This window comes from Halichoeres trimaculatus, unplaced genomic scaffold (genome assembly GCF_033239565.1).
Source record: "Halichoeres trimaculatus isolate MK-OKI-2021-1 unplaced genomic scaffold, fHalTri1.1 fHalTri1_scaffold_13, whole genome shotgun sequence".
NCBI classification, from domain to species: domain Eukaryota; kingdom Metazoa; phylum Chordata; class Actinopteri; order Labriformes; family Labridae; genus Halichoeres; species Halichoeres trimaculatus.
In genome coordinates, this window is record NW_027437191.1 from 16,014,093 (window position 1) to 16,028,104 (window position 14,012).

At 40.9% G+C, this 14,012-nt stretch overlaps 2 protein-coding genes across 2 annotated transcripts; one reads left to right on the forward strand and one right to left on the reverse strand.

The window, feature by feature from the left end:
* Positions 1-4,995: 4,995 nt before the first annotated feature.
* Positions 4,996-7,043, reverse strand: pigh (phosphatidylinositol glycan anchor biosynthesis, class H). The gene is made up of 4 exons (XM_074685297.1): positions 6,331-7,043; positions 5,892-6,101; positions 5,677-5,760; positions 4,996-5,525 (listed from the first exon to the last, which is right to left on the reverse strand). The coding sequence occupies exons 1-4, from the start codon at positions 6,505-6,507 to the stop codon at positions 5,454-5,456; spliced, it is 543 nt and encodes a 180-aa protein (XP_074541398.1). The 5' UTR covers positions 6,508-7,043; the 3' UTR covers positions 4,996-5,453.
* A 492-nt stretch (positions 7,044-7,535) lies between these two features.
* On the forward strand, positions 7,536-13,980 carry zfyve1 (zinc finger, FYVE domain containing 1). Its single transcript, XM_074684959.1, has 12 exons — positions 7,536-8,976; positions 9,067-9,310; positions 9,402-9,662; positions 9,759-9,973; positions 10,056-10,162; positions 10,476-10,584; positions 10,671-10,768; positions 11,026-11,143; positions 11,426-11,596; positions 11,710-11,890; positions 12,004-12,117; positions 12,494-13,980. The coding sequence occupies exons 1-12, from the start codon at positions 8,488-8,490 to the stop codon at positions 12,724-12,726; spliced, it is 2,340 nt and encodes a 779-aa protein (XP_074541060.1). The 5' UTR covers positions 7,536-8,487; the 3' UTR covers positions 12,727-13,980.
* The last annotated feature ends 32 nt before the right edge of the window (positions 13,981-14,012 follow it).

Consider the following 14,012-nt stretch of genomic DNA (forward strand, 5'->3'; position numbering starts at 1 on the left):
TATCTTCTTTATGGGCTGTGTCTGCAATGCAACTTTTAGTCTCTGTATTGTGTTACCACAAAGGTGCCAGAGAGTTTGATAAGTGCTTCTTTGTACCAGGACCGGTTCTGCAACGCCACCCAGCAGTCCAGACTCACCCTCCAGCCTGCAGCTTGCTTTTATCTGTGCTGCTGTTGACATTAATGTGAATATAATCAAACTCAGCGCGGAGGAGGCTGAGCTCCGTTGAACATGACTGTTACTGTATATTTGCACATCTGTCAGCGTGTACTGTGAAACCTGGAATCTAATAATTCACATTTGAATGATAAATGGTCCTAACAGCACTCTCTCCACCTGTGTTGTCCCCCTATGCTTGGCTGCTTAACCCTGCTTTTGAAAGATGCACACTGAGACACTGATGTTTGGATAACAAGGTGATCAGATGCAGTTTGAGCGTTATGGGGAGAACAATACTGTCCCAAAGGTAAGATCTGATGACAGACACTCAGAGTAATCTGATACAAAACCTCTTTTATCACTTGCCAAAAATGCAACATAGTTTTTGGACCTATCTGCAGAAATAATGGCCTGTTTTCTTTTTTTCTTTTTAAATTTGTTTTACAGGATTCAGACTAAACAACCTAGAGGTGAGTGTGAAAAATCTTTTTCCACAGGAGCATACACCATGTGACATGGCACTGTGTACGTGCTTCAATGCGGGAGGGTGAAGTAACCGGTAAAACTTCCTCTGACGTTACCACTGAGTCAGGGAGGGTAGTCTTTTTTTTTTTTTTTAAGATTCAAATCCAAACAGACATCATGTTGCACCTGCCTGTACGGACCGGTGGGTGGAGAGGATAAACTGCCATATCCTAAACAATGCCCTAACCTTTTCTCCTTTTTTGAATCTGTCATTCACGGACTCGCCACACAAGAGGAACAGCACAAAGACACAGCACTACAATAACCACGACGTCATGCAGGAGCTGCCTCTGCTGCAGAAGATGATGAAACCTTTGGAACATTTAATTTTGACCAACTCTGTGGTTATGCATACTCTATTTATCATTGGACTTTTGCTAGTTAGAGTAGAAATAGTGTAACATTTGACCCAATTTTACATCATGAGAATCTTATTCACTCACAAATTTTAATTTCCAGCTGCAAGTTTGAACACTAACTTTACCTTTATAACTTTATGTTTATAGTAGTGTTAGATTAGCATGTACAGTGGGAAGAGGGAAACAACTCCTGTTTTTAAAGCTCCTGTGTGAGACTTTTCAGGTCAATTTTGGCGCCCCCTGTGGACAAAGCATCTTTTTTTCCTAATTTTGTCCTGTCAGTTATGAAGTAGTGATTTTATTAAAAATCTCATCCCACTTTCATCTATATTTGAAGTGTAACACATATACATAACACGCCCTGGCTACAGGATACACTCTATCATAATGGTGCAGTATAGGCAGGAAGATTATTATTTATTTGTGTTTGTTTGTGTGGGTCTTTTTTTTTTTTTGATGACAGGCTGTAATGAATACAAGTTGAAATGAAATGGGAGTAACGGGGCTATTTTCAAAATGTAGGGAGTTAAAAAGTACAGATATTTGTCTGAAAATGTAAAGCAGGGGTGGCCAACCAGTCAGAAACCAAGAGCCACAAAAATTACTACTACAAAGAGCAATATTACACATGTGGTTTTACAAACACACTTACTCTCACACATTCACAAAATAACAAAATGAAAATTGATACATTTCCAATTTTCAAAGTGAGATTTATCGTGTTTGTAAGTTTGTTTAAATTTTTGCTTGGCGCCGTATCAAAGACAAATTCTGTTTTTACTGCAGAAGGGACAAAGTTCCATCTATCTATCTATCTATCTATCTATCTATCTATCTATCTATCTATCTATCTATCTATCTATCTATCTATCTATCTATCTATCTATCTATCAAGATAGCTATGAGCACATGAGCAATGAGAGGAGCATATGTAAAGAAGAGAAACTGAAACTTAAGTATCAATCCCATTACCGAAGTTCTGATCAATACTGATCCCAACGTTGGCATCAATTTATCAAAATTTTAGATTGATCAGCACACCACTACTCATAACAATATATATATATTTATGAATAGATCAAAGAACGGCACACTGAAAGGCTAAGAGCCACATATGGCTCGCGAGCCGTCGGTTGGCCACCCCTGACGTAAAGTGTAGAAGTAAAAAGTCAGCTAAAAAATAACTACTCCAGTAAAGTATGAATAACGAAGTAAGGTAACGAAGTATTTTTCCTTTGTTACTTGATACCTCTGCTGATGGCTAGGCCAATCTCATGCCATGGTATGAACCAATAATAAGGGAAACACTGATAAAAGTACAGAACAGATATGATGCTTTATTGACAAGTAAAAAAAATTAAATTGCTGTACAACACAGTTGCAACTCTGCACAGAGACCAGGTCTGTGTTTCGCTGGTTCCCGTAAAAGTGAACTCTTGTAGCTACTCCAAAACACTGCCAGTACTGTTGGGCAGGATGGCAGTTCACACCGCATACTGGTAAATATTGTCATTGTCAGTGCAAGCAGTGAATTTGGTGTACAGAAGCTTTAAAAAACAAAAAAACATATACAATATTCATTTTTTGACAATTATGAATGGGCTTTGCTGGAGTATTTCTGAATAGGACTGCAAACTTGTTTCAGGAAAGTGGACAAATAATCTGTAGTGATGTGTGTGTGAGAGTGTGTGGACCTTCTGCAGGTGGTAAAGAGACAACTCCCAAACTCAGCAGGGCTTCAACCCCTCCACTCCCATAAGACCTCTAGGTTCCTACAGTCAGCACCTGAGGTAATTTCACACAGTCTACCTCTCTAGCTTTTAATGATAGAGAGCAACTAAAAATCTAAATACAAAAAATTTTATCAAACGTGCTATAAACAAACAGGCAAGAAGAATTCAGAGATTTGAAGTTTGAATAATCAGCAGTGAAATAGTACAGCATTTAATGTGAAATTACAGGCTGATTGGAAACTGAGGTAATCCACAGCCCATGCCTCTGGCTGTAGACAGCATCACTGTGTTTTTGACCTGCCAAAACCTCCACACTACCTGTGATTTACACTCAAGGGGGGTCACCAGTTTATGAGGCCTATTCAGAAGCCCTGAGGTGTCACTCCCGGTCACTCCCAGGTTTTTTGCTTCTCTCGGTCCCTGACTGTTTCACACCTCCAGGAGGGACTATTATCCTGTCAGAGGGCCACTCTTCACAGCAGCGTAACGCTTTGCCTCGAGAAAATCACACCCTTCTGCTTGTTTTGTTGGCCCGTGGAGCGTAGGGTTCACACACAGGTCTGATGGGGAGCTGCAGCTGGTCATGGTGATCTGAAATGGATGGAAATTATTGGGCCTGGAGGGGAATCACAGGCCAAGTGGCAAAGAAAGAAAGAGCTGTGAGCGTTAAACTGTGGGAAATTGGGAGCCATAAAACTTTCAACTGGATTGTTATATATTAGTGACAGCCAGAAGGCATTTCAAGGTGGAAAACTTTCTGCTCCTGAAACTTTTTGACACTCTGGTCATGTCCTCCTTACTAACCAACATGTCATCATTTCAAAACTAACTTAAAGTTCTTCATACCGAGCACTGGACCTCTTTGTCGAAACATTTTGTCTTTCTGGCTTTGATGTATTCACATGGTGAAAGTAATTCTAGAGGATTGAAATATATTCTCCAAACAGTTTAAAGATTCAATTAAGAAAGATTTTTGTTTTGTTCCTCATTAACTCCTGATAGGACTCAGGATGATCTTCACCCATTGATTTTTTTATGAGAAATTAAAAGGCTGTGTCCTGTCAACACTCATGTTTAAACTTTTATTATAAAAACCTGATCTACTCTATCCTGTTGTTATTGCAGCATCACTGGTGTGACAGAAAACTCAGAGTGACATGTCTGGGAGCTGGTCTGTTGTGTCAACACACTCACAGAGGATTAAAGAGAACCAAGGTAAACGTGACCGAATGTCTCAAAGACTGGAGTGTATAGCTATGAGGAAGTGAAAAATAGGTTTAGAGAAGAAGGCAGGGGTGTTTATTTATAAATTTATCACACATAGAAAACTACACATTACAAGTATTTGTCTATATTTCCTACCATAGCTTTAAAATTGAGTGTTATTTTGAAGTAAAACAGTCAAATTCCTAAAGCAGCAGGTTTATTGGATCCATCCATGCACACCAGTCAAATTATTGTTTGTACATCTTAAGTGATTTTGTATATTGGGAGTAATAAATGTTACTACTGAGTGGAGAAGCAATTCTATGTATGAGTAAGAACACGGCTGCCCCCTACTGGACATTCACAGTATTGACTCCCGTTTAAAAAAGAAATCGATCAATACTGAAAATACACTGTTGTTCTAAACAAGAAGTAATTTGAATTTATGAAATTGTAAAACTACAAAATAAATAAATAAATAAAAATAATAAAATACTGGTACTTCAATTTTTACAACATTAAAAATTGCTTTACTCATCATTTTGTTTTGTTTGCGAATGTTTTGCCACATTTTGCGCACTTTTATAATGCTGTCCTTTTGTTGATTTAGTTAACTTACCAGAGATTTAAAACTAGAGGTGTAGGGAAAGTTGGTGGGCTATTGATGTTGTAGGAGGTGAAGTAGAGAGGTGTTGAGCTTTATGGTGAAATGTGATGCATATTTAGTAAAAAAATAAATAAATAAATAAATAAATCGTGATTTCATTTAGAGTCAATGTTGTTAATCATCAACACTCCCTGTAAGAAAAATAAAAATTCTTTATTTCAATAATATTTTTTAAAGCTACAGGAGGGCACTCCTAAGGAGTCAAAGAGCTGCCAGAGGATCTACAGCCACAGGTTGCAGACCCCTGCTGTAGTCGTCAGTCCATTCAAGCACCTTTTCACTTCAAGTCACATTCACCCACTCACCCTCTCCTTGTGATGGTAAATAAATAAATGAGAAAAAAAATGATAAATTCATGTTTTATTGAAGGCTTTTCTACTTAAAAAATACATTTCTGGAATCGCTCTAAAATACAGACATTGGCATAGATAGTCAATTTCTACTTTTAAATATAAATAAAGGCAGAGGAACAGTGATCAAAGGAAATTTAAACACCGGTTTGAGGTCAGTTAAAGGCTTGGCTCAATGGGATTTAAATAGTAACGTGGAGTGGTGTTAGTTTCAGTACACAAAGTCTTTAAGACACTTTTTTTCAAGAGACCAGACTCATGGGATGTATGTGTGATCATAAAGGTATGAAAATGAGAAATATTCTAGAAAAAAGAAGAACTATAAAAGACTCAAGTTGCGTCACAAAAAAGAAAAAAAAAGTTTCTGTCTTCATTCATCAAAAAGGACACAGCTTACAAAAAGAAATATCAAAGGTATGAAACATCTCTCATGGATGGCCGCCTCTTTATGCCATTAACACTTTGAAAGAATCTCCTGACAGCTTTTGTAAACCTTCGTCAGGCAGTTCAACCTCGGCTTTGAACTCTGAAACATGAAGACAAGGGGGTTCATCAGATACAGGTTAGCATGTGCAGTAAAAAGCTTTGTTCTTTTTTCTTCAGAGGAATAAACAAAAATTACTTGGCAAAAGAAATTTTGTATAAGAATTGTGTGTGCACCTTTTATTTATGCTCACCTGAAACAATGGCACAACACTCGACACCACATCAGGCTCTGAAGGATCCTTCAACAGCACGCACAAGTAATAAATTATCTGATGCTGAAAGAAAAGGTTAAATGTCATTTTACTTTTCATAAACAGCTTAACAGCTCTATGAATAACGCCCAGTAATCCTTACATGAGTTCCCGTGTTCCCATGGGTAGAAGAAATACACGTTCTACATATTCACCATATAAATAGCTTCATTGATGACTATATCCTTAATCCTGCTCATCTCTATGAACGTGGTGGTCTCTCGGCCTGAGGCGTAGCTGGAAGACACCTGGATGCCCAAAGAGCCAATGACGAGCAGGGATTCATGGTCCACCTTCACAAAGTGGATGTGACACATCATGCCAACCAGGGTGATGAATATAGCACAGGACAGCACAGCAGTGTTCTGGAATACAAGGGTGGAAGACACAGTCAGGTCTTATTTAGAAGGACCGTGTTAATTTGGATCATTCGATACAATTTCAAAACACAATCCACACGGTTGGTTTAGCCTTTATAAATCAAACAGCCTACGGAGCACTACATGTATTTTAGTGTTAAATATCAATACCACAGTTTATGAAATAGATATATAAAAACAACCGTTAACACGTATAGTTGTGTACTTTTCTTACCTCTGTAAAGAAGAACACGGCGTATGCTAGGAGCCAAACCGTGCAGGTGTACACCATCACCTTACCGATGGACACTTTAGCGGAGCTGACAGTGAACTCTCTGCACAAACCAGAGTGACTCTGGCAGTCCAGAGATATGGCTTTGCCATTAATATCCGTGAACGCCTCATCTTCCATTATAAAGGCAATAAAGACCAAGCGAGGTAAAGAACAGCACACATTAAGTCTTATAAACAGTTCCCCAGCCAGCCAACACTGATAGGTTGGTTAGCTAGTTTTGTCTCTGTACACGGACAAGGTCAGTCACACATTGAGACCTATGCTGTTAAATTGATATTAAACCAAAGGAATTATTCATGCATACACGCGACGCTTGGACAATTCGGTAAAAAAGAAATAGAAGAAGTATTGAACAGCAAAAACACTAAAATATTCCCGGAACAAGTGAAAACAACTGAGTTGATTCCGAGTTGAATACAAATATTGGAATCACTCGCGACATCCTTCGCGTTATCCCGATTGACTGTTGTAAGCGGAGCCTAGAGTAAGGTACTATTCAAAAGGACAGCCAACGGTCTTTGCTCGTCAGTCTCGTTTGCTATGATACAAAACAAATCCATGCGATACAGCAACCTACGTTTTTATGGTTTACTCTTTCATTACCGGCAGTCCTTGCCACAGCGGTGTAACCATCGGCGTACGCCGAGTCCAAAAGAAACGCATCAGACGCGCAACTGATTTATGGGTAGCAAACGCGATCAGGCTCTTTAAACTAGTTCCACAATGTCACCGACTTGGGCCGACTCCTGATTGGGAGCCGATTGTCTTCCATTTTTCTGTTAAAGCCGTACATAATTGGTCAAGATGAATGATCTGGTTTGCTGTAAAAAAAAAAAAAAAAAAAAAAGGTTTAAAAATATTTTACTTGCAATCGGAGAACAGACTTGTTTGTCCAGTTGAGATGGTCCCTTGTTTTTGTGGCACTCTACTCCATGTGGAGTATATCAAAAGCCATAAAACTAGAAGATATTTGATGTAATGTATGTTTTTTATTTAAGTATTTATTTCATGCCTGTTTATTTTTTAATAGCTACACTTTTGGAATAAAAAACGAAGGAGCCGCTTGGGAGCCGAGAGTCGAGCCAAAAGAACCGACTCATCTCAAGGATATGTTATTTCCATCACTCGTAAGCAGCTGGAAGGTACAAAGCATTATGGGTAAACAGCTAGCAGCGGTTGGTGACTTCTTCAAGGAATTAGTTGGTGACAAATTTTAATCACAGTGCCTCTGGAAAAACATTTAGGAATTTGATTTATAACGTGATGTAGGCGTGACTTTGGTTTAGACAGTTACTTTGACAACGTTTAGCCCCAGTGCTAATTGCTCCTAAATCCTCCGTCTCCCAGAATGCACCGCGTTTATTTGACTTTTGAACTCTGGATAAAAACAAGCCGATCAGCTGATGTAAAAGCAACAACATCAACAGGGGTCTGACACCAAATAGCTCAGGCGGCTAACTCCTTACCGACGTTAGCTGTATGAGGCGGACGGTGGCACGGTGTTAGACTGTGTACGTGTCCACTTTTAGACCGTGATGAGGCAGCAGTTTAGTTCACGAACTGCTCGTCTTTGGTTGGACTAGCAGCCACTGCTAGGTCAGTCCTTTGAAACGAAGGTTGTTGTTTTCCAAGAGTGTGTCTCTTTGTGTTGTTAATGCCATGTAACGGGTTTATTTCTTGATTTCATATTTTATTGTTTAACATTGTGTTGGGCACATAGGGTTACTTCTAAATAGAAACTTGTGAGCTAAGTTGAAACATTTCTAAACCAGGATAAGAAAATAGGGGTAGCTTATTTTAGCTAGCAAACTGTTGTCCAAGACATAGTTATTACTAGTCTTGACAAGTGTTTTAAAATTAGCTTCCTCGGGTTGTTTCACAAGAGACTAAATGTCCTCATCATGAGTAAGCAGTGAAAGGGATTTTAGGTCTAAGATTCCATTGTATTTTTTGACTATAATTCAGATGAGGAATACATTTCCCGGGGAAATTTAACCTATCGTTTCACATAACCGTGACTCTTTCACTGGATTACATCTGTACTCCGCATTAGTTTTAGTAATCCATCCAGTCCAGTTCTGGACTGTCAGGTTCGAGATGAGTGGTCAAAGTCCGGCTGTAGACAAAGGGATGAACACAGTCCTGGGCTGTCAGGAGAGCTACGCCTGTGGGGGTTCAGATGAGGCTGCGTTTGAATGTGATGAATGCGGCAGCTTGCAATGTGTCCGCTGTGAACTGGAGCTCCATCGCCAGGAGCGGATGAGGAATCACGACCGGGTTCGGATTGCGCCGGGCCACGTTCCCTTCTGCGACTCGTGCAAAGGTGACAGCAGCTGCTCTGTCAACGGTGGACGGCTCAGGGCGGTGGTTCGCTGCCAGGGCTGTAAGATCAACCTGTGCTTGGACTGCCAGAAACGCACCCACAGTGGAGTCAACAAGAAGAAGCACCCTTTGACACCTTATCCTCCAGCGAAGGCACCACAGGACAATAATGTGGGTGCAGGGGACTCACAGATGGAGATCCTTAAGGCCGAGCTGGAGAAAGTGTGCAGCTTTCTATTGGTGGACGAGAGGGAGGAGATGCAGGTAAATCTTCAGGGGCATTTCTTCATTTTTGTATCACGTTGAATTCATGTTTTGTCATGAATACGTAGCTGATTTCACATCAACTCTTAGGTGAAGAATGAAGAAGACTTTGTGAGAAGATTGGGCTGCAAACCAGAAGAGCTCCTCAAGGTGGTGTCCATCTTTGGAAACACAGGAGAGGGCAAGTCCCACACCCTCAACCACACATTTTTCCTGGGGCGAGAGGTGTTCAAGACCTCACCTACACAAGAGTCCTGCACTGTGGGTGTGTGGGCAGCTATGGACCCTGTGCACAGAGTGGTAGTCATCGACACAGAAGGACTGCTTGGAGCTGGTACAGAGCTAACAATGTCTTTGCATACAGCATGGTATTCAAATAATAGCTGCTGTTTCCAACACTTACTAAAAACTTTCTCTCTCATTAGGAGCCAATCAGGGTCAGCGAACACGACTGCTCCTCAAAGTCTTAGCTATATCTGATGTTGTCATCTACCGAACCCATGCTGACAGACTTCATGATGATCTCTTCAAGTTCCTCGGTGATGCTTCAGATGCCTACCTGAAACATTTTACCAAGGAGCTGAAAGCAACTACAACTCGCTGTGGCCTGGACGTCCCGTTGTCCACTCTGGGTCCCGCAGTTATCATCTTCCATGAGACAGTACACACCAAACTGCTGGGATCAGGTATAAAAAAAACTCAATTGTTTATCTTCTGGTGGGTACTGAGCAAAAGTCATCACAGGTTAGTTATTAACACTATACTTTCTCCTGAAATTCCAGACAAAGCGTCTGAATCAGCTGAACGTCTTCTTCAGGAGCGCTTCAGAAAGCTGGGTCTGTTCCCAGAAGCATTTAGCTCCATTCAGTACCGTGGAACTCGAACCTACAACCCTCCCACGGACTTCAGTGGTTTGCTGCGAAGCCTGGAGCAACAGCTGGATAACAACACCACCCGCTCGCCACGCTCAGCCAGTGTCATCTACAAGGCCCTCCAGGTAGTAATGCCTTAGTGATGGTTTTTTTGATTCTGTGTGGAGTCATCCAGAAGTACTGACAGTAAAGATGATTTTCCTCTAGGCCCTGAGCGAAAGCTTCAGTGGGGATATTCCAGATGAGCAGATGACTAGCAACTCATTCTTCCCAGATGAGTACTTTACCTGCTCTAGTCTCTGCCTCAGCTGTGGGTAGGTGTTTCTCATTTTTCTGCATTCATTCACAAAAAGTAGAATCAGTGCGATGACCAAAATACTGAACAAACGCATCATTTGTTACCAGAGAGTTCTGAGATGTTACATAGTGTCTCACTGGACTGCTGTTCACATAACTTTTAAAGGAAGAACGATTTTTTTTTAGTTTTTTGAGTTTTTGATACCTCATATAGGAACCACAAATTGGAAACAACATAACAAAACTAAAGTATTTTATAAAGTAAGAAAAATAAAAACAACAAATTATGATGAAGAATTAAATTAATCTTGATACACTGTGGTCTTTCAGTTCAGGCTGTAAGAGAAGTATGAATCACCTGAAGGAAGAACTTGACCATGAAGCCAAACATCGCTGCCGCTACTCCGCCCAGTATGACAACCGCATCTACACCTGCAAGGTGAGCACAAACCCCAAAATACCACGCATTTGTGTCAACATATGCCTGCTCTGAGATTTTCTAAGTGTCTATGCTGGTCTTCACAGGCCTGCTATGAGGGGGGGAAGGAGGTAATAGTTGTTCCAAAAACGACAGCCTCATCTGACTCACCATGGTTTGGTTTGGCCATTTATGCTTGGTCTGGGTGAGTCCAGCTTCCAGCAGTTTTTAAAACGATTCCAAATGTGTTTCTCTTTAGCAGGAACCATTTGACAAGTCTGTGCTTATGATGGAAAAAGGAGAAAATCTCATTTAGTTATAAAGCAACAAAGAAAAGTTCTGCACATCATAACTGAGCTTTAAAAATGTCACTGTTGGTGAGACAAATCAGCACATAGGAATTTGTGATGTTAGGAAGACTGAACCATCCCTCTTGGCTGAAACAACTTTGTATTTGTACAGGTACGTTATTGAGTGTCCCAACTGTGCAGTGATCTACAGAAGCAGGCAGTACTGGTATGGAAACCAGGACCCAGTGGAGACAGTGGTACGAACAGAGATCCAGCACATCTGGCCTGGGGTAAGAACACAGCAGCCTGAAGAGATCCTGCTGCATAAATAATTAACATGAAAGTCAAAAAAGTTGTGTACACACCAGGAAACTAATGTAAAGTTTGTTAAGGACCTCTTTTTTCTAGTTAACAAACATGAATAGCTTAGAGGCATGAATTTGTCTGCTTAATTACTGGTTATGGGGACTGGACGTGCTACTGTTCCTTTAAATAGACCGAGTGTTGAAAACAGCACATGAAAAGGTGATGCCGTGCACTCAGTTGTATCTTTCCTCTTCCTTCTTTTCCAGTCCGACGGTTTTTTGAAAGACAACAACAATGCTGCTCAGAGGTTGCTGGATGGAGTCAAATACATTTCTCAGTCTGTGTCTGAACTCAGTGTCAAACCTGCCAAAGCAGTCACCTCCTGGCTCACGGACCAGATTGCTCCCACATACTGGAAACCCAACTCCCTCATCCTGGTACTTACAGAAACACTTCTTCATAGTCTGTGTATTTAAGAACATGTCTCCTCCTGAGTCTTGTGCTTAACAGGGTGATACCAAAAGAGTGATTTGAAGTTTGTGTGTTGCAGAAATGCCATAAATGTGCAGAAGAGTTTCAGCCTAATGACACTAAGCACCACTGCCGCGCCTGTGGGGAAGGCTTCTGTGATTCCTGCTCCTCTAAAACACGGCCCGTACCGGAAAGGGGCTGGGGACTTGCCCCTGTCCGAGTGTGCGATGCCTGTTTCCACAACAGAGAAATTTCAACTGGTAAATTAGCCTCCTCATTTCTCACAATGAGTCGCTTTCTGTTGGCTCTGGATGTGGTTCTTACCAGTTTGGCAGAGCCTTATGTCTCATGTGTGTATGCGTCTGTTCTGCAGAGCTGCTGGATGCTGCCTTGGAAGAGGAGGGAGGCACACTGATAGCTCGGAAGGTTGGGGAAGCTGTGCAGAACACTTTGGGAGCTGTTGTTGGTGCCATCGACATACCTCTGGGTGAGCTTTGGATAAGATGACATGATCAAAAACACAAAATATTACAGAAAGCTGAAGGCTCCTGCAGAGCTGTTCTTGGATATAAAAACAAGCTGTGAACAATGTCAGTAAATTTGTTATTTTCAGCTTCAGCAGATGAAGAAACATTTTAAAGATGCTTTTTTGAGTAGGATTTACCATCCAAAACCAAGAATACTTACTGTAAACCTTAATACTTTTTTTTAAGACCATTTTGCCTTTTTCTAGCACAGGAACATAGTTACTGGTTAAAATGCTCCGAATAAGAAACCTGTTCTTCTTATGGTGTTTAAATTGTTTTCATATCTCTTTGAAGCCTGATCAAATCGTTTCAATAACCCATCTCCTCCGCATCCAGGCCTGGTGAAAGACGCCGCTCGCCCAGCCTACTGGGTCCCAGACCAGGACATCCACTCCTGCAACGAGTGCCAGAGAGAGTTCTCCCCTCGCCTCTCTATCCATCACTGTCGGGCCTGTGGGCAGGGCGTGTGTGATGACTGCTCTCAGGAGCGCCGTGCTGTGCCCTCCCGTGGCTGGGACCACCCGGTGAGGGTCTGCACCGGTTGCAACCAGAAAGCTGGGGATCTCTAGCAGGACAAGGAAGAAGACAGTTAAAGACATCTGCCTCTTAAACTGGAATTGACGTCTCGACTAAAAAGCTGTTGTTTTTCTCTCTTTTTTTTTATGCCACTGGACTTTCTGTGGCTGGTCGGACTCTGTTTTAAAGCTGTCCTCACGTCACTTCAGTACCTGTTTCATTCTAATAAGCCTATATTTTACACTGTGAACAAAAACAGTCAGGCTGAGACTTAAAGTCAAGAAGCTAAGAAGTTAAAACATTGTTACACGTTTAATGAAAGGCAGGTTAAGTCCATGTTCCCATTTGATCCTTATAAATTTTGCACCTGTGCACATTAAGCCCTGACTCCCTTTGACAATCCCTCCCAGTGTGGCTCACTCGTCCTACTAGCACCTTTTGTTTGGTGCTCAATGTGTATATCATGTATTATCAGACGTACTGACTGAGCATCTTAATCTGACTCCAGGTTGGCACTTTTAATCTCAGAGCTGTGGATGCAGCGTTCAGGAGGAAAATGAAAGAAAACTTGATCCATTATTGTTTAGATTGACGTGCATTTGAAGGGATGAACAGCTGTTTCTGGCTGCTTTTCAGTGGACTTAAGAGGATTCACACAATCAAAAGCTAACAATGTACTGTAGCACCAAGATGCATTCCAACACTTATAATTATCTACTACTTACATAATCTTTAGTGTTTGTTTGGGCAGATGGTAATAGAGCAGCCTTAATGATGCTGTGTGGATGACTGTTTAACTTCTAGACTATAAATATAAGGTAAAAAAGGGTTTAATGGGTAATAGGGATATTTTTAAATGGCCTCATTTTCTTTTGTTGTTTTTTATGTCAAAACTACTATCAGGAGAAATAAGACTGCAGTGTAATGAAATGTCAAAGAATCTGCTTTTATAGAGAGGCTGGCTCCCAGTAAGAAATGTGGTTCAGGATAGACTTCAGTGTTTCTTTGAGGCTGGCCCCTCAAAACAGGAGGCAAAAACTCAGGCTGTTTAGCAATGTTAGCAATGTTTGATGTTGCCTTTACTGCAACGAGACTGTACTTGACAATTGTCTGATAAATACAACACATGATATTACAGTGGTATTGAGCTATCTGACTGCCCTGATGGTTCACATGTTAGGGCTGGTTTGGTTCTGATGTCATTTCAACTAATAATAAGCCTAAATAACAATGAAGGAGCACAAGGCCATCTCAGACAGATGTTCAAGAAATATCACAAGAAAAAAAATCAATCAATAACTTTATGATCTTTATGCTCATACAGTATGTAATAAACTAC